The 20,171-nt window shown below is 39.9% G+C and overlaps 1 protein-coding gene across 2 annotated transcripts; it reads left to right on the top strand.

The window, feature by feature from the left end:
• The first annotated feature begins 2,048 nt into the window (after positions 1 to 2,048).
• On the top strand, positions 2,049 to 18,829 carry TFB2M (transcription factor B2, mitochondrial). Of its 2 annotated transcripts, XM_075203547.1 has the most exons (9): positions 2,050 to 2,207; positions 7,378 to 7,748; positions 9,095 to 9,183; positions 10,469 to 10,622; positions 11,076 to 11,224; positions 11,989 to 12,078; positions 14,137 to 14,199; positions 16,890 to 17,041; positions 17,443 to 18,829. In XM_075203547.1, the coding sequence occupies exons 2-9, from the start codon at positions 7,418 to 7,420 to the stop codon at positions 17,627 to 17,629; spliced, it is 1,215 nt and encodes a 404-aa protein (XP_075059648.1). In that variant the 5' UTR covers positions 2,050 to 2,207; positions 7,378 to 7,417; the 3' UTR covers positions 17,630 to 18,829. The 2 variants fall into 2 exon arrangements, with proteins under 2 accessions (XP_075059649.1, XP_075059648.1); XM_075203548.1 differs by lacking the exon at positions 14,137 to 14,199 and having other exon boundaries at positions 2,049 to 2,207.
• The last annotated feature ends 1,342 nt before the right edge of the window (positions 18,830 to 20,171 follow it).

The following is a 20,171-nucleotide window of genomic DNA, read 5'->3' on the forward strand; positions in this document are numbered from 1 at the left end:
CTACCACAGGGGCCCTCTTTTCCAAGTTTCACCCACACAGCGACCCCCGCCATCTCCTCAAGGTATGGGGGTACTTTCTAAAGAGGTTCCTACTGCTCTACAGGATACTTCCCCACTATACGGGGATCTCCCATCATCTCTATCATGGTAGCTGAGAATGACTGTTAAGGGAACATTTCCAGATTTGTATAGTTATTACACATCCCATTTGTTGGGGATTTCTGTATCACATACATGTAGTCACAGAATGACTTACTGAATCACAGTACTCCCCAGAGTGCAAGGTCCAACCATATGGCTTCACATGGCACTCTCCCTCCTGCTTAAGGGCACATAAATCAGTCTCACACAGCATCTGGCCATGAACTCTCTCCTCGGCTGCTGACACTCCTCTGGACTATATCTAAGGGCTCTCCATCTCCCCTCCTCTCTTGTACCCAAATGCGTTTCTGTGACAGCCGCCACCCACTCACCCCTATCCAGGGTCTCTGGCTGCAAGTCATCCATGCCTTTCTCTTCCAGGCACACTTCTCCCGCAGCTTCTCATCCACAGGTTCTACCATCCAGTCATACCAGTGCTGCACCACTCCATGCTCTCTCTTTGGATTGGTGGCTCTTCTGGGGTACCGCTAATGGTGCAGGATCCCCCTCTCTCACGGCCTCTTTCTGGAGTTCTTTTCTGGACTCACTGGGATGGTAACACTGGGGTCACTGTACCCCTTCCAGGGGTTGTTCATGATGTGGGTCTGTACTGCTCTATGGCTGTTTACTGCTCCTAGTCCTAGTAAGCTTTCCAGGATGCCCCCTGGTGCCTCACAGCACCAGCCTCCCCTTCACTTGCCAGGGACCCGGTACCACCTCTTCCCTCCTGGAAAATGGCTCCCCCTAGGGCAGATAGACTCTGGCTCCCACCTGACACCCATGTCTCCCGATGTGGGCGCACCGATGACAAAGCTGTCCGCGTCATCACAGGGGAACGTCCACCCCATGATGTGGCCGCATGGGTCACCGGAGGCGGAGCCACAGCTGTCACAGTCACAACTGTTACACTGTACATACAGTGCGGTTTTATAGTTTACCTTACTTGCATATCGTTGTCCTGTGCAATCTAGTGGCACGCATAAGTGTAGTTTTTAAAACAGATAATGGCGTGTTAGTCATCACTATCAGTTGGCACTTACACCTGCCCTGTAGCTGGTGCAGATGATATGGCTAAAACACACATACTTTAGAGAAACCAAGGAGTTGAATTGGCTGCATTTGCCTAGACATGCCCTAACTAAACATTGCCTATATTCATAATCAAATCTATGACCTACAAGACAGAAAAAATGTCATCACTCTAGTTTGGGCTGACAGGATTTTTGTAAGAGATGGCCACTCAAGAATTACATGAATAGGGAGTCCTGACTCTGATCCCATAGGCATAGAATAATACCTTGCAACACTTGATAGTTATGTTATGTAATTTAACGTTCTGCCTTCAACCCTAAACTATTGGATTTTTACTGATTTCTTGAATTTTCTTTATTGACATAAATCTTGACCATCTAAATTAATCAAGAAAAACTGAAAATACAGGCTAACTGGTCTGTCCTACACGCTATCAATAGTAGCCACAAAATGGTTATGCACTAAAAATGTCTTTGTAATCATATAAATAATCTCAATAGTTTAATAGTTTCCTCAACGTATTTACGGTAGAGTGACCACACTTTAGCAGTTGCCAAATGCCTCTAATTTGCAGGGCCAGTGCCAGGTTTTCAACATTTGTCCCTGGAAATGTCTCTATTTGTCAATACTAAGTAAACAACACAATTATTTTTCTGCATGTTATGTGCAATTCTGACGTCTGACCATTTACTTATTTATTCAATGAGCTTTTTAAATTGGCATCGAATCAAGTGCAATAAGTAAAATAAAGGTTGTTCACTCCTGAGACCTTGTCACACGTGAAGTAACTAGAAAGCAACAAAGTGCCCCTTTAATATTGTCAACCAACTAAATACAGCACACGTGACGAGAGTTAACATTGCAGAAGTACTTAGTGAGTGCTACTATAGGCCGCCTTCCATGGCTGTCACACGCCCGACCCCGGAAAGGGAAGCGTCGGATCTGTCTCTTGTTCTCACCCGAGCTACCATGTGTGCAGCTCCAGGGACAAGGTCATTCCCTCCTGGCGTGCTCGGCGCCTCCATGGAAACCAGGTAAGTGGCACTGTGAGGAGCATGTCGCGGCGGTACGTGTGATCCCGGGCCTCGGCTAGTCTGACGAGCTGCCCCGACACATGCATGTCCTGTACCGCGATGTCAGTGTATCGGGCTGCCCCGACACATGCATGTCCTGTACCGCGATGTCAGTGTATCGTGCTGCCCCGACACATGCATGTCCTGTACCTCGATGTCAGTGTATCACTAAAGAAAAGGTTCAATTGTAATATGTCACTGGAGTTCTGTATAATAAATTAATCCACTATGTATGAGTTAAATGTGTAATAACGGATTTTCGCTAACACCAGTAACTATCTAAGTGTAAGTAAATAATATCTTATACAAAATTAGAGCATGCTGTTTTTTTGTTTGCACAAAACGCAGAAAAGCAATCACAGCTGTGTATGCTATTAGTGTAAATTCAAACGTTACTGAAAGTCTATTGTGCATACAAGGTTGAAGTTAGCTTATTATTTATGCTCCAGTTTCTTATTCAGAAAAGCTTATTTTTTAAAGGATTAAGGGGCATATTTATGAAAGCACAGTAGTGCACTATTCAACACTTACCGTGAAATTAAGCTCCCTAGGGGGCACATTTATCAATATTCACATAAAGTGAAAAGTAGTTTTCAATCCTTATCGCAATGTACAACCCTGCACAGAAACAGCAGTTCCGAAAAACTGCTGTTTCTGTGATGTAAAAAATCATACTTACCCCCCTCTTCGGAAGCGCTGTCTCCGGATCTTCTCCTCGTTCTTTTCATTCTTCAATTGCGCATGTCCAGTTCTAAGATCCCCTCTCTGTCTCTGGAGAGAGCGCTGAGTGACAGGGAGGGATCATGTGATCCCTCCACACATGCGCTGTCCAGCTCTGCTCTTCGGAGCAGAGCTGACAGCATTGGATTTCTTCAATTCTGATAATGTAAGCTGGCGTACATTAACACAACAAGTTCCCGAAAAAAAGATTTTTTTCGGGACTTGTTAGATTGCGGCCAGAGCAGTCACCATACTGTTGTATGGTGACTGCTCGCAAAAACGATAAGGAGTGCAAAGCAGCAGATATCCATGATATCTACTGCGATGCACCTTTAATAAATTTGAGTAGGAGACATCGTGGACTAATTTACACGGTAAGTGCACGATAGTGCACTACCGTTATTTCTTAAATATACCCCTAGGTGTCCTCCGGATATTTATGAAAGGTGCATCGCAGCAGATATCATGGATATCTGCTGCTTTCCACTCCTCTTCGTTTTTGGGAGCAGTCACCATTCTACAGTATGGTGAATGCTCCCAGCTCATATCTAACAAGTTCCAAAAAAATCACTTTTTCGGAAACTTGTCTTGATAATGTACGCAGCTGGCTTCCGAAGAGGGGGGGTAAGTATGTTTGTTTTTTTTATCACAGAAACAGCAGTTTTTCGGAACTGCTTTTTCTGTGATCTGTTGTTCATAAATTTGAGAAATAGTGCAATCCTTATCCATGCGATAAGGATTGATAACTATTTCTCACTTTTGCCGAACATTGATAAATGTGCCCTTATATCAAGTTGGATCACTGATTTCACATCAGATTAACACTAAAGGGGGTCACTAATACAAACTGCAATAGTATTTATCCTGACCCAACATGGTTTTGGGCATGAAATCAGGGGGCAAAGTCACTGTGTTTTATAATTTTGAATAAGTAGCTGCAGTTTTGCATGGGTTAAATGCTGTTGGGCCACCAATTTGACAGTGAGAATCAACACAGGGGGGTCAGTTACATATAAAATACCTGTCTTGCCTAGCCCAACACTGTTTTGGGCATGAATTCAGGTGGCAAAGTAGGCACAGATAGCATTTTCATTATTTTGAATAAGTAGCTGTAGTTTTGCAAGGGTTGTTTTTTTTTTTTCCCCCCAATTAAAAAATTCAACAAAAATAAATCCGAAACCACTTTGTCCAAAATAAAATAGACTATATACAACATCAATTGTTAAAATAGACCAATACGACTGAAACTTCACATTATCATAACGCCCAATTCTCCTACAACCCCTCCACAAGAACTACTGCATCGCTTCACAAATGAGAATAATTATACCCATCAAAGAACCATAACATCCTTTAACAAAGTACTCTGCATTTCAACAACCCCGTCTCCAATCTAGAATACCACCCACACACCCTTTACGGTTTGGAAATGAAAATAAACTTTAAATTTATGTAAACCTTACTAAAAAAAAAAAAAAAGTTTCCACAAAATATAAGAACAGGATAGATAGCGAAGAATCGAGAGACTGCCAGATTATAGCTACCACCTAGGGAGGTCTCAACCTCCGCCAGAGTCTACCCCCAGCTCACAGCATTTATCCAGCCCCTCTCCATTTTCCTTTTTTTCAAAACCTCATGCGGAATACTATCCACCACCTCATACAGGGAAGGGTTTTGCCCCTAATGGGCACTAACCACAGTGCGTTCCACGTGTAAAATCTAACAACTGCTCTAGCCAACAAACGAGTGCTTAACTCAAAATCCCCACACATTTTGAGCGCTCCATACACCCAGTCAGGGTAACTATTGGAAAGCACTTGTGTTTTGTGTTAGATTTTACACATGGAGCTAGATTTACTAAAGGGCGGTTTGGTCAAATCGCCAGTTGTTGGCTATTTTTTCAGAATTACTAAAGCCAAAATCGCAGTTATAAGGGCCAGAATACACATTTTTCAAAACCACCACTTTACAAACCGCTATCCTGATTTTCTTTTTTTGATTTTTTTTTTTTTTAAACTCTTTATTTAAAGAGCAAACAACAGGAAAAATACAATCAACATAGTGAACATAACAGTATTAATATACAAGGTGTCTCCTCTGTGTTTTATACATTTATATCGGTGGGGTAGTGGGGGAGAAGAGGGATGGGGGGTGGAAAGGCACAAATACTATTAACAATATTGCTAATAAGTAGACATAAAACATTGCTAGGAAAAACTAAACCTCATGATTAAATTGGCGAAAGAAAAAAAAAAAAAAAATAACAGACATACGTTACTCACCAGCAGCGCGCCATATCCAACCTAGGGGATCCGGAGGCGGCCCAGGAGCTATATTCCAACTGTGGGAAGGGGAGCCATACTGGATAGACCGCTGCGGCCTTCTAGTGAATACCACGGGGCCCACACCCTATTGAAATTATATGATTTATCATGGAGTTGGCACGTTATACTCTACATGCTTGCGACATGCCATATGTAGGACCGTCATTCCTGCATAGAGAGAGCCCTAGGGTCTTTCCAATGCTTTGCTATTAGGGATTTAGCAGCTGCCAAGATGTGGGAAATAAGCTTGTTAGAAGGTGCGCTCTCATCAGGTATAAGGCGAGAGAGAAGGAATGACCAGGGAACTATACGAGGGCAGGTCCACCATATATCTAGCATCGTACCTTTCTGGCCACATTCCCGCCAACAGCTCGGAGTGGCTGTGGGAAACATTCCAGACATCTTATCAGGAGTGTAGTACCACCTATAGTACACTTTATATGCTGTTTCCTTAATTAACTTAGAGATTGAGCTCTTGGCAATCCCCTCCCTGATCTCCTAGCAGCATGATTCATCTGGAGGAGCACCCAGGTCATTCTCCCATTCCCGCTCATGTTGGCCTGGGGTATCAAAGGTATATTCTATGAGCCAATTATAGATCCGGTAGATCATCCCTTTAGTGAGAGGGGAATGTAGACACATATACTCAAAGGAAGTGAGGGTCCAGAGAACATCTTGGAGGGGCAAAGTCATAGCGAAGTGTCGGACCTGGAAGTACTCAAAAAAACAAACAAACGGGCGAAACGGTTCAAAACTGTGGTGAAGCTCCGACATAGAAGCCCAAGTTTGATTGACTGCCAGGTCCGAGACCACCCATATTCCCGCACTTATCCAATGTTTAAATTGTTGTGTTGAATTGCCAGGAGGCAAGTGTGGGTTGCCCCAGAGGAGTCAGAGGTGAGATAGAGGAGGACCATTTATATTTGGCCCGGTATGAGTCCCAAAGGGACAAACAGAATTTAAGAGATTGAAGAGAGGAGGCCGCTGGTGGCCTGTCTATACTAGTAAGGCCCCAGAGTGATGCCATAGAAGGGACCCCAACATAGTGGGTCTCGCTGTCCTGATTTTAACAATGATAAACATGCAAACAGCTGGATTTACTAAATTGGGGTTTTCAAAGCTGTTGCAAAACAGACATTATTTATTGATTAAGGGGCAAAATTAACTTAACTTATGAGGGAATTTTTTTTTTATATATATATTTATTTTTTTTTTTTTTTAAGGAGACACTATTATAAGCAATATATTATGTGGGAAATGTGAATATCTAACAATATTAATAGATTGTTAATGGTGGATTTAATTATTTATGTTGCACATTTTAGCATTACATATTGCCAGAATAATATAATAATAATGAAAAAAAAAATTCCGCTCCCATAAGTTATATAATGTAAGTCATCAGTGGGAAAATTGGTGTAAAGGTCTTTGGATGCTCTTTGCCAAGAGGGCATAATTTAGAAGTACGGTACTTGTGTTTTCTAAGTTGTAAGCAAGCCACTGTTCCCATTTCTGGCTAAATTTTATCTTGTTTGCGATACATGTTCATAGCTGAAATGGGGGGGGGGGGGGGGAAATGATTACAAGATGTTAATTTGTAACTATTTTTAATGGAAGGGTGGGGTATCTTTTTAATGTTGTTTACATTTGCTGGTACACTTTTAAGATCAGCATTCATAATAAAAATGCGTTATTAAGTATAGTGTTCTGAAATATTGGATACCACACTCCCTACTATAAATATATAGATATAGAAAGTGACATGAGGTCTGTGATGGGGCTATATATAGGCCTTTTATACATATCACTGATATCCGACTTGATGTCTGTAATAATTAATAGAGTAGGGGTGCAGTATTCCTTGTACTGCTCTGTTAGTAAACTTAGTGTTGACACAAGAACTTGCTGTTTATTGACAATGACATTAAACTTCACCCTTTATACAGATACTATTTTTTTTTAAGTTTACATGTTACTTTATTTATTCTGTTTTAGTGTATCAACTAATAGATTTATTTTGATTTAAAACAAAACGGTGATTCTTTGAGTCTGCTGAAGGAGACCAATGTACTTTTCGACTTTTACAGGAAGTGAACATCTTTGTGAGAACTTGACAAAGTCTGCACAATGTCTTCAATCAGGGGAGCTCAGAGGGGGATGTGTATACTGCGCAGTGGGCCACACACTGGAGTGCCAGTGCTTTTTTCCCCAAGACGAAGTCACAATGTAATAAAGTGTTGTAATGGCACAGTAAACTTCTCAAATTCTTATGGGATGTCTGCTATGGCTGCTCAGAAACAGTGGCCAACAGACCACAGTTGTGAAATGAAGAAGTCAGCATCTTGTAGACGCTCACAGTGTTGTATAAACGACCCTGGTCTTGCAAATACGATTTTGAAGTGCTTGCATCCGAGTGGACTTGGCAGAGATGCACCAATCGTTATGGAGTGCAACCCAGGTATGAACCTAACCACTAACATTGTCATAATATTGATTTCAATTTATACTCTAAAAATAACAACTACATGTATAAGATACATTACTATTCAATTGAGTTTTCAGTTTTGCTACACATATTGGAAATTAAATGGTACAGTGCTCTTCAATATGATTTCTGTCATGTACACTACCTTTTGTCTCATTTTACTCCACAATTTACCACTTCATGTTACTGGTACTTTCATAGTACTGTAGAATTGTTTTGTGTATTTCTGCAACAGTTCAGTACAGTATTTTGTGCCTTAGCCACGCAAGTGTTCTACAAAGGGGAGGGGGACCTTTTAATTTTGAGTGTTAGATTTTTCCCCTAATTTCACATGCTCCTGGATTTTACACTATTTTGTTTCCTGGTTGTTGTTGTTAAACCAAAAATCCTTCCTTTCCTTCTTTCTTTTGAGTCCAGGTTAAAAATATACCAGATACTGTATGGTATCTGGTGTTTGTTTGGTGTCTCATTGTTTATAATAGTGTGTATATGCTTGTTATCGTGTGTGTGTGTGTGTGTGTGTGTTTATTTGTATTCCTGTGTGTGTAAATTACAAGTTTCAAAATAATTTAGTTTTTGTGTACAATTACTTTTGTAGCCACATGTGTGTTTGTTTATATGTCCATTATTCTTGTGTATGTCTGTGTGCATATTAGTATGTTAATATTACTGTATTTATCCCTGTGTATGCCAGCCATGAAAGTGTGTATTACTGTACAGTGGCCATAAAGGGTACTCTCCTTGTTTCCATTTTTTTAGATTTATTTATTTTAAAGATTTATTTTTGTAAGGTCAATTATAAATACAACCAGTGTTCAGAGTCAACATAAAAATAAATAATTAGAAACCAGAAAATACGACCAGCATAACATCTTAACAACTAAATGTAGGGGTATTGTATTGAGAGCATTGAAGATGACCAAGGGTTTTTAATAACAAGTAGTGGGAAAGAAATAGGAAGAGGAGAGAAGAACAGAGCGAGGGATAGAGAGATGTTATTTTCTTAAGTCATTGAGTCAACATTAATATTTACAATGACAAATCGCCAATTATTGTTTCACAAACTCTATATTGCCCGTTTCAACGAGAAATACCAACATTTGTTTCTTTTGGGCTGTAAATATACACCACAAGAATGTGACAGAAATCTAGAAGATGAAACTAGATGTTGATAGATATATATAATATTGGTTTCTATTGACTTCCAGATACTTTGTTTATTATAACTTTGTTGGTATTTGGGTGAGGCAAGTGAAAAGTGCATGTTTTAATGATTCAGGACATACTGAGGTTATAAAATATTGATCTCATTTATTTAGGTCCAGGAATTCTCACCCAGGCATTGCTAGATGCTGGCATCAATGTGGTCGCCTTGGAAAGCAATGCACGTTTCCTTCCTCATTTACAGGTATTGAAAAGGTCTTAACTTTTGTAGAGAACAGCTACTGCCATCAAGTCACCTCAGCAATGGTTTATTTCAAAGATGTTTTTAAATTCACAAATGCAATACATTTGCCCTGCAACCCTTTTCTTTCAAAAAATACTTAATAGTATTTGCTTTTATTTTTTTTCAGAATTAACAAACTATACATAGTGCCTTGTGTATTATGTATAAAAAGAGCAAAGTCCCCAACTGCTCCATTCTCACGAAAGAGTACTATCACCAGGGTCTTCTCCTATAGGCCATCTTGACTTACGACACAGGGGATCTTGTAATGTAAGAGGAAGCCATCTGGAAGCAAGCATTAGTTTAGACAGAAGGAGCTTTGTAAAACGGGCTTTACAAAGAAAAGAGTTCCTCTTGACCTGCCTACTCTGCACTAGTAGTTCATTTTGCAGCTACTGCTGACAGGAGAATTTTGACTCTCAGCACTTCTGATACTTTTGCTACTTCTCCAGGCCTGGCCAACCTGTGGCTCTCCAGGTGTTGTAAAACTACAAATGTCCGCATGCTCTGATAGTTGGCAGTATATGCTGGGACTTGTAGTTTCACAAGACCTGGAGGGCCACAGGTTGGCCAACCCTCACAATATGGAAAACTGTAGCCTAAACACATTTACACTGAAGCATGAGGTATGATGTCTCTGCCCCATGTAAAGCAGAAGGTGAGAAATAAAGATGTAAGGGGGCAGGTAGGGGTTTGCTTAATTAAAGGTTCACTGTTTACATCAGATGGAAAGCCTATGCTGTCTTTCAGTGTTGGCTAACCTGTGACACACCAGGTGTTGTGAAACTACAAGTCCCAGCATACTTTGCCAATATATAGCAGCTTATTGCGGGAAGGGTATGCTGGGACTTGTAGTTTCACGACACCTGGAGTGTCACAGGTTAGCCAACACTGCCCTATAACCTCTAGAGCAGAGTTTCTTAACTCCAGTCCTCCCGCACCCCCAACAGCTCATGGTTTTCAGGGTTTCTTTAATCATGAACAGGTGACTTGGTCTACTTACTGGGTCAGTAATTATCCTACCTGTTCCATAGACAGAAATCCTCAAAACATGAGCTGTTAGGGCTGCGTGAGGACTGGAATTTAGAAACGCTGCTTTACACCAAGTTGCTTATTTTCATTGTCATTGGATACTGAGAAAAATGCTGGGTGTACATACACCCTTCTATCCTTACCGTTACATACATGTTACTGCTTAGGAATTTAAGTATGTACAAACAATTCAATTCACTACTTCTATCTCCAGGTTTTACAGAGTAAAACAAATGGAAGGCTAAAAGTTGCTCACTGTGACTTCTTCAGGCTGGATCCCTGGTCTGAGGGACTTGTTCAGCCTCCGTCTATGTATTCCAGTACTTTGATGAAACTCTTGGGCATAAGTGAGGTTCCCTGGGCTGCAGGTAAGTTTGGCTTTCTGTTTTTGTGGACTTTCTTCTCCAGAACAATGATTAGGTACAGAGGGGGGAATGTATCGGTGTTGGCTAATCAGTGTCTGTATTCTAGTTATATGCAAGTACAGCTGTCCAAATTGAACAGTCTGTGACCACCTTTTACGTGCTGTATAACAATAAAGACTGAGTTAGGTACTTTTGCACAGAATTTATTTATAATGTTTTCCTAAGAAAGCAAAAGCCACAGGAAAATGACTGTTCTCAATTATGGTTAGGACCAAGATCCTGACCATGTCATACTGTTTCTTACTTTCTGAGTAGTTAAACCTTAATGTGTAGAGAAAGGAGACATCATTACACCTTTTTAATTGGGGTTACAGTTTAATTGAAGGGTTTTGTTTCATTTCTTGAAATCTATTAGATTTCACCATTAATTTGTTGTAATTTTTTTTTTTTTTCCAGATATTCCTATAAAAGTTTTTGTGATGCTTAAACATAAAAAAGAGGGTAATTTACTCTGGCGACAAATTTATCCCCTCTACCAACAACTTTCCATTTACAGATATGGCAGAATTGAATTAAATGTGTTTATGAGTGAAAATCAATACCAGGTAATGTGCTCTCTTACCATTTTAGTTAATGGTCAAATGCTCTGCTACTTTATAGCAGTAAAATAACTAGTTTATAGGATCCCAATTAATGAGCATTTAAGATATTGTCCCAGTTGCGTTTTAACTCTTACAGGGACATGACCCTTAAGTCACCCTCTTAAGAAGGAAATGTCAGGGACCGCCTTTTGTGTGTTCCTGGTTTCATGTTATTGGCAAGCCTATGTGTGAGTACCTCCAACAGTAGGCACAGTGATTAGCATTGCTGTGCCTCAGCGCCAGGGTCATGAGTTCAGGTCAAACCAGTGCTCTGTCTATATGGAGATTGTTTGTCCTCTCTGTGTTTGTGTTGGTTTCCTTACACAGTCCAAAAACATGCAAGTAAGTTTATTGGCTTTTGGCAAAAACCGTGTCCATGCATGTGCGTGTGTTTAGACTGCAAACTCTATTGAGGTCAGGATTGATGTGAATTATATAGAATAGCAGCTGAGGGTGCCCACTACAACAATGTAATGTGAGTGAGTCCTTTTGGGAGGTGCTTTATAATAATGAATTATTATTAATATAGTTTCAGGAAAAAAAGAGGATGTCTTGCTGGGTTGTCTATATTTGCTAATTAAAATGCTGAACTTTGTATTTTTGTTTTGTTTTTTTCCTGTTAAATCTCTTATCGAACGCTATGTGTCAAATATTGTTTTTTTTTTTTTTAATTAGCAGTGTTGATGGGAAAGCTATGAAAATAACCATTGATCACCTTTTCATTGTAGAATCTGATTTCTAAACCTGGAGATTTTAGAAAGTATCAAGCATTGGGTGTGTTGTATCAGGCGGCCTGCGACATTGAGCTTCTGCACAAGGTACATAACTAATCTTGGAAACAAATCATCATAGCCCGAAGTTTGTCAGAGATAAAGTAAGAGAAAGTGTCCCTTTGATAAATCATGTGAAGGACTCATCCATATGAGTGGAAAATTTGTGCTGTATTCCAAATGTTGGGTAAATACAACCAGCAAAGAATCTATATGTAACCCCCTGTCACTGTGTAATGTTGAGGTGCACAGTTTAGGCAGTGCACCTCCTTCTCATCCCTGGATAGCTCCTGACATGGATGTAGATGACCACAGCACTTATTTCAGCAGGTTGTTGCAGATCCGTCTTCCTGTGATTTATTCCATGTCCTCCTCTGACTCCGCCCACCAACAAACAAAAATGCCACTTTATTGGAGGAATATCGCTGCACCTGCCCATAAAACAAAACATGTGATTGTCCCAACCAATCACTAAATGTAAACAGTTCAAAGAAGAAAAAAAAAAATGCGTGTGTGGCATGCTGCTGTCACATTCATACAGCGCTGGAGCTTGCTGTAAGATAAATTACCATTGGTAGTTCATAGGCAGGTTTCTCATTGGCTATGGGCGATGAGTGGGCGGGGCCGCCTAGAAACGTTGGGCAGTGTTGCTATATTGCTTTTGCGTTACTTCCGATACAGGCAGCACTGAGTTATAGTAAATGTCGGTGTGAGCAGGTATGTCAGTGTTTATTCACTACGATCATCGCTATCGGCAGGAAAGTTAGAATCTAGTTGGCTTAATTAACCATGAGCTTTCCAGGTGCGAGAGACACGAGCATGCTGGGACTTGTAGTTCCTTCACAGGTTAAGATCAGTGTTTCCAAGCCCAAAAATAAGCGACAAGCGGCAGCCTAAAAAAAACCGCAACTCGTGTAAAAAAGAAGCCCAATTCCGCTTGCTATAAGCGGAATTGGCAACTATGGCTGTGACTCTCCACACACAGATCCACTCAACTCATACCAGCCTGATGTTGCTAAGCGACATTCCCAGTGTGTCTCCTCTGGATCCCAGTGCCAGGCCATACACTCTGGGAGGTGTGAACAACACCAGAGGGGGTGTTGCATATAGATCCCTATGCCATGTCTCTTATATACAGCAATGAAATACACAACATAGAAGTGATGGTGGGAAAATTGTCTGAATCATTTTGAAGCATTTTAGGGATCAATGGAATGTTCATCCATGTAACTGGTAGTATACTCATGTCATGCTTCTTTTGGAACGCAATGCGAGTCTTCTGCTCATGTGGACAAGCCCTTGCCCATTTTGACTCCTTTCAAAGATTCAAAATCTTTGATAACAATTGTAAAAGGGTACAATACATTCAAATAGTTTCTAAGTTGTTTTTCATGCTTGCAATACATGCTAAATGTAGAAAGTGCTACAATTTGCATACTTCTGGCAAGTATAAAAATGTGTTATTTGCATATATTAACTTAAATTGCAAAGCTATGTTTTGTGTCCTTTGACAACAGCAATGTGCTCAAAATAACTAATGAAATAGGGAGGAAGCATAACTACAGAAATACTACACTTTATGGTCCAGAAATTAAAGATTAAATCTTAATGTGTGCCGCTGTTACGAAAAAGTACCTTGTCTGTACACATGAATACCTGAATGCTTACCATTTCCCTAAACATGTATATTTAAATCTACAGAGATGACACAGTCAAAGCTTATACGCAACATGTCGGGGCCTATAAAGTCAAGCCGTGTATGAGACTAATCCTATGGAATAGGTCCAATCCAATTGCGGATTGGATGCTGCCATGTCTATTGAATGAAAAGATGGGTTTTAGGGAAGAGGAGGTATTCTGCTACACAGGGGAGGCAGCCTTGCTTGTTGGTAACTACAGCAGCAAATTTTAAGGTTCCATTCAGGTTTATAACATGCATAAAATCCCCTCCCATGGTTTTTTAGGGGGAGGGGGGGTGTAATTAATTGTATGAAATTTAAGCATTTGCTCTTTAAATAAAATGCAAGCTGCTATATATCCCTGTTTAACTCTTTGTTTTTTTGTATAACCTCTCTACCTTGTATTATTTATTATATTTTCCTGTAGGAGCCCTGGTCCACATTTGCGACACCTACAAAGTGTAAAGGTTCTATAACGGTCAAGTCTGGGGTATGTGCTGTAATGTTCAGTGAGGCATTATATATTTTGCAGTGCTAGATTTTTGTAGATGGATAATTTTTCAGTTGCTGAATTTACATCTTGAATCCTTTTTTGCATTTGGAGTAGAAGAAAGTAAAAGTCAGGTGGACTTGTAACTATGAATTAATTTATTGTAATTCATTTGCACATAACAATTTAGCCAGAAACACTAGTTTGTGTCTTCCTAATTTATTGCATATTTTTTTTTTATTTATTTCTAAGTTTCTGCAGTACCATAGTGATATCGGTACGTTTATTTAAAGCAGCTACTGTAGGATAAGAAAGGTTCCTTGAAATAGGTTTTCTGGCTGACAGTGTGATGTGCTTCAAGTCTTTCCTCATGGGCCAACCTTCCTTTGCAATAACTTTTTTAGTTGCTGCAATTTTCAGCTTTAATAATTCCACCTCTGTGCAGAGTTAAATCTAGAATATGCTGAATTTAGTGTTAACACTATGATGGATAATAGCTGCAGACTACATTTTAGCAGTGCTAATGGGTAGGCATGGGTGTCCCTAAAATGGTGGATAAATCTTTCCCATTGAGCTCTGTCAGTGTTTGCTTTGAATGCAATATATTGCAATTAGGTGACCAGGAAGCAGAAGTAGTAATGCCTAGACACTACACTAGAAACTGTCCATTGACAAATTTTGAAATTGCATCTCCACATAAGGATCACCTGCTACTAACGTACATTTAATGCTTTGAAAGCGTTAATATACTCCAAGATCATGACAGAAGGCAGTACGTCTGACAATATTGTATTAATTGTACAATGGGTGGAAAAATCTGTTCCAATATTCTCAGTCCTGACATAGCTTACAAATTAGAAAAAAACTTTGCTTTGACCCAGTAAAAAGCAAAAGTATTTTTCATTTTCGGGACACAGAATCGGATGTTATATTTACCCACAAACCAACATTTTTCTCTCATGGATAAGATATCCTTCTTCCAAAAGCAGAAAATCAAGGAAGAAATAACAATCCTTTGATAAACAATGACATGCATTCCTGTAATAAAGTGACCACGTTTCTGAAAGTGTTTGGCAAAAGCATAGAGCTGCACAGCACAAGTCCATGATTTTTATGGGTGGGTCAACATTTCAATGAACTGTTGGAACTTGGCAGACAATTTGAACAAGGGAGATCTCGGAATCCTAACAAGCTCTATGACTGGCTTGCAATTTTTAGTCTAGATGAATAGTCCAACCAAGTCGCTCAACGTGTGCTACCACCAAAGGTTAAATGACGAGCTTTGTAGGAGGGATGTCTAGTGCTAGACCACCCTCCAACCCCTCTCCATTCGTGCATCTGCCCATAAACCAGGCAAACTCCCCATAAATGCCCCCTCCACCTGTTAACTAATTTTTCTTTTATTTTTGCAATGGTCAACAGGAAGTAACATTCTGTACAGCAATGTGTTCTAAACAGCTGAATAATACACATGCATTAAAACATACAGTGTCTTAGAAAAGAATATGGGTACGGGTGTTGATCTGATTTTTCAATAAAGAAAGCGGAAACTTCAAAGAGAGAAGTTAGACAGAAGAGAATGAGGATGGGAGGCGGTGTGGTGGACCGCCTAAGAATAAGAGAAAGGAAGGGGTGGAGTAGAATCTGAAAAAGAAGAAATGGGGAAAGGAAGGAAGGATCCAGATGGAGCGATGCTGTAGAATCACGTGACGAAAAGAGTTTGGATTTGAAAGTATGAGGTCCATAGCGCCCAGAACTTGTTAAATGATTTAGAGGTATTACGGATGATGCATGTCATGTATTCCATTTGATAAGTGTACCAAATCCTACTGCTAACTATTTTTTAATATTTCTCCCTACAAAAGACAATGTGTGTGTTTGCATGTGGACATAAGATGAGGAGCACAAATGTGCCTAGGCCACAGTTAAGTTTAAATGGCCGGGTCCTCCCAATATGTTAAACCCCGCACCCCTCCAGATTCTGTGCTCTCATGTAAAAGAATGCTCGATGTTACACAATATGCATGAACTTTTCACAAGGGTCACATGACAACACAAAACATTATTTACACTGCAGGCACAGAATTTTGCAGTACAACTGTTCTGGACTGCCTCCACCAGATTGGGATAGTTGTCTGAGTCCTGCTATCTCCTATCTGTTCTTGTAGTTTTGATCACCTGTTGCTGCTGGTGTTTTAAGCTTGGACGTCAGCAGCGACAGAAACTGCCCAAACGTTAAATTGATTATTAGCATTCACATTTAATAAATAAGCTCATTTTGTAACCTGACCAAAAATAACATTAACCTCATTGCCCAAAATATATTATGCACCCACACACACACCAGTGCTTACACAATATTAGTTCTCTTCCAAATAGTCCCTGCATAACAATAACACCTCCAACACACACCAGTCCCCACATAACATTAACAGCCTCCGTTTGCACACACCAGTCCCTAATGACTGTTTGTTTTTGTCTGCAGCTGGCCTTCTCTGCATCTACCAATAGCCTAATACTGGTGACAGACTGACGTTTTGAGAGAAGCAGCAGCTTCAGGGTAGTTTTAATAGCCATTCAGTGCTGCAGCAAGAGGGATACGGAAAAAAACAACCCGTTTGTGTATATACTGTAGTGCACCACAACTTGATCACGATTCATTAACCAAATTTATTTTCTTTTGTTTGCAGGATCTCCCAAATGAACACTTGTGTTTAGTACGGATAACCCCACGAAGAGACTTGTTCACTGAGCGTTTTACACCTGCAGACGGCAATATATTTATCCACATGGTAAAGCAATTTCTGGCGAAGCGCAGGTCAAGATTGATAGACAAACTGAAGTAAGTCTTTTCACCAAGAACCGAAGTGTTTTTTATGTGCCTTTACAGCTCGGCAGCATATTTTCATGGTTTTGTGCAGAGTCTGTTTCATCGGTAACTCTTTATTTAACTTCTGCTCATGAGTCTGTTTTGCAAGCATATCCCTTATGCTAGATTTAATTTATTTTTTTTCTGTAGTAGAATGTATCTAGTACTTTAAAAGTTGTCTACATACATGCTCAAATAAAAGCAGAAAGTTGGTACTTCTTGGTCTATTGTGCACATATAACCTATTAATTTATTTTATTACCACTTTTTAAGGAGCATGTTGTATAAAGTCGCAAATGTTAGCATGTTTACTGTGTGTGTACATACTCACACTTTTGCTGTAAGTGATTGAATGAATATTTCCTGTCTTCCAGTTCCTTCGATCCAGGTAGTGGAGAAAAGTTGGTGGAAAGTTTAGCACTGCCCAAGACCGTAACAACAGGCAACATCTACCCACAGGAGTACAAATTTCTGTTTGAACTCATGTCCTGTTCAGAGGAGTTTGATCGAAGTTTTGTTTTAGATGATATGTTCGAAGATGTAGCATGTAAAAGTTATTAAATTGAACAATGATAAAAAGTTTTGTCTACAAATGTTTACAGCAGATATTCCTAAAAGCAAATCTTTGAGGATAAAATACTTCATTACATTTTTAGGGCAAATTCTGTGTTGCTCTACTTGCAGTACAGTTACTTCTCTGTCCCCATTAGATTATAAATAGTCAGATTCAACCTGCGGCTGCCTATGCGACTTGCTTACGTCCAGTTGTAAGTGGAAGCTTGTAAATGTGTAACGTAAAGGTCATTAAGAGTGCATTAATGTGTGATGTGCCTTTTTAAAGGATACGTCAACTAAATTTGACTTTACAAAACTATACCCTAAGGGAGGAATTCAATTCCAAGCGATGTGCCATGGAGTACTTCTGGAACGGTTGTGAAGGCACTCTGTGGCAATGTTTGTTTTTGTTTTTCCATTGATTTATCATCATATTTCTTAGAGGTGTGCAGAAAATCGGTGATGTTCGGGTAGTATGGTACACATAATTGTGTGCAGCTGGACATCGTCGTGGTGTCCGGTGCCAGAGCGCAAGGAATAGAATTCTCCCCTATGTGTCCGTTTTCAGAGTAAATAAAACGCCCTTCCTAGTCTCTTAAGTTGTTTACATTTCATAGGACTTTAAAAGCCGTATGCACAGAAAATGTTGGAAAATATTGCTTAAATTGTGAGTAACTGTTTCTAGCAAACTAAACTAGCTAGTCGGGGGGTTGAAAAACATGGATTTATCCTTTTTCATGTTTTTCTATGACATTGATATGGCCGTATTTGTTGTCAGCCACTGGTACAGAACCTCTTTATACTCTCATTCCTTTTTGAATGTATGTGTTGCAGAGCTTCAAATTTAACAGAACGTTTTGTGGTTGAGGTGTTTTAGGGACTACAGTAGTATGTAAATCTCTAAAATGTGGCAGAAATCTCTAGCAGAGTTTGAAGAATTAAAACGTAAAATAATGAAGTACTCATTTTGGTTTGTATATATGTATTTTACTTACAAGTGTCCAGAGTTTGACAACTATGCAAGAAAGCAAAAATTCAGTGCACTGCAACCAGCGAAGGAAAATGGATACTGGTTTGCAAGCACCATTTTAACAAAGTGCAAAATCTGAAATCTATACAGCTGTGGTTTGTGTATGTATATAAGAATATTGGGGGGGGGGGGAAGAAAACGTATGTAGTTAAATTAAATATGCCACCTGCTTTTTATCTTGAGTTTTGTTTTTTGTCTTTTTTCAAACTGAATGCATCTTCTATTAAGAGAGCAATATGGCAGCTAATAAAGTGTTCTCCGTCATAGGTGATCAATTTACAATTTCCTGGTATTTCAGAGCCCACTGCCACTTAGGCTCTACTGAATATGTGCTACCATAATGTAATGTTATGTTTTATTCTCATAGTTTAGCACAAAACAGCAATCAAGGGAAATATGGGAAGCTCACAGATTAAGTTAGGCAACAAGCAGAACAACTATTTCTGTATTTCAGATTACCCAATGAACAAACAGGGATCAAGATCATACCAGCATGAAGCAAGCATGGACCCAGGAATATGTGTATTAGAAGCAGGGCTAGAAACGCTGAGGGCAGAAACTTTGAGACTGGGCAGAAGGTGCTTGTTAAGGGTGCAGAGGACAGTAAGATAGTGTGGTTAGGAGACATTATCCTTAAACCATCAAACATTGTAACCATGGGGCTGAGGTTTTGAATAGGTTGTGGATAGCAGCTGTAATGCATTTGATGAGCATTCCTAGCTGGTGAGGGTAATGTTCAGGAGTGATGGGTGAGGGGGAACAAAGAGCGGGGAATGGAGGAGGGGTGGTCGAAAGGGATTTAAACATTGGTAAACATACAAATCAGAAAAATAACTAGAATCAATTGAACTGTGTGCCTGGTCCAAAAAGGGCCAGCTAAATTGTGAAGCTAAGATTATACAACTGGGGTTAAACATGGATGAATTTGCCGGGTCTGCCCTGGCAATAAGTGTGAGTTAGCACATGCCGAGCTTTCATTGGCTGAAAAATGCTTGTCATTTAAAGGGGAATAGGTTGGGTTTTTTTTTTACACACAAAGATAAGGTCAAAGTGGGTGGCGACTGTTGACAGCATTGCTTTAATCATGGCCGACGAGTCACTATTGGGTAGCCCAGCGTTCCTGTTTTATTGTTTATTTGCTGTTTTATACAGCAAATGAGAGCTTGATGCAGCTGCCTAACACTGTGCTACCTTGCACAGTGTCATTTCAGAAGGCAAAAGGAGCAATTTCTGGCACAGAGGGAGAATAATCGGCGTCTGTATATGCACAGGAGGAGAGCTTTTCTCAGGGCCAGCATCCCAGACACCAAATCGGCTGCTTTATGTGAGACCCGGGTTGAAAAACTCGGTTCTCACCATTCATACTACAGGCTAACCAGGGCTGACATAAGAATTGCCCCACCAAAAGTCCTGGGTCTTCAGACCCTGGATTTTTCACTAACACAATTCATACTGCACCTAAACCCAGGTCATTTGGGCTTGCCCCGGCAAAAACCCATTTTTTTTTTTTAGGCTGTA

The sequence above is a fragment of the Mixophyes fleayi genome, chromosome 3 (assembly GCF_038048845.1).
Source record: "Mixophyes fleayi isolate aMixFle1 chromosome 3, aMixFle1.hap1, whole genome shotgun sequence".
Lineage (NCBI taxonomy): Eukaryota > Metazoa > Chordata > Amphibia > Anura > Limnodynastidae > Mixophyes > Mixophyes fleayi.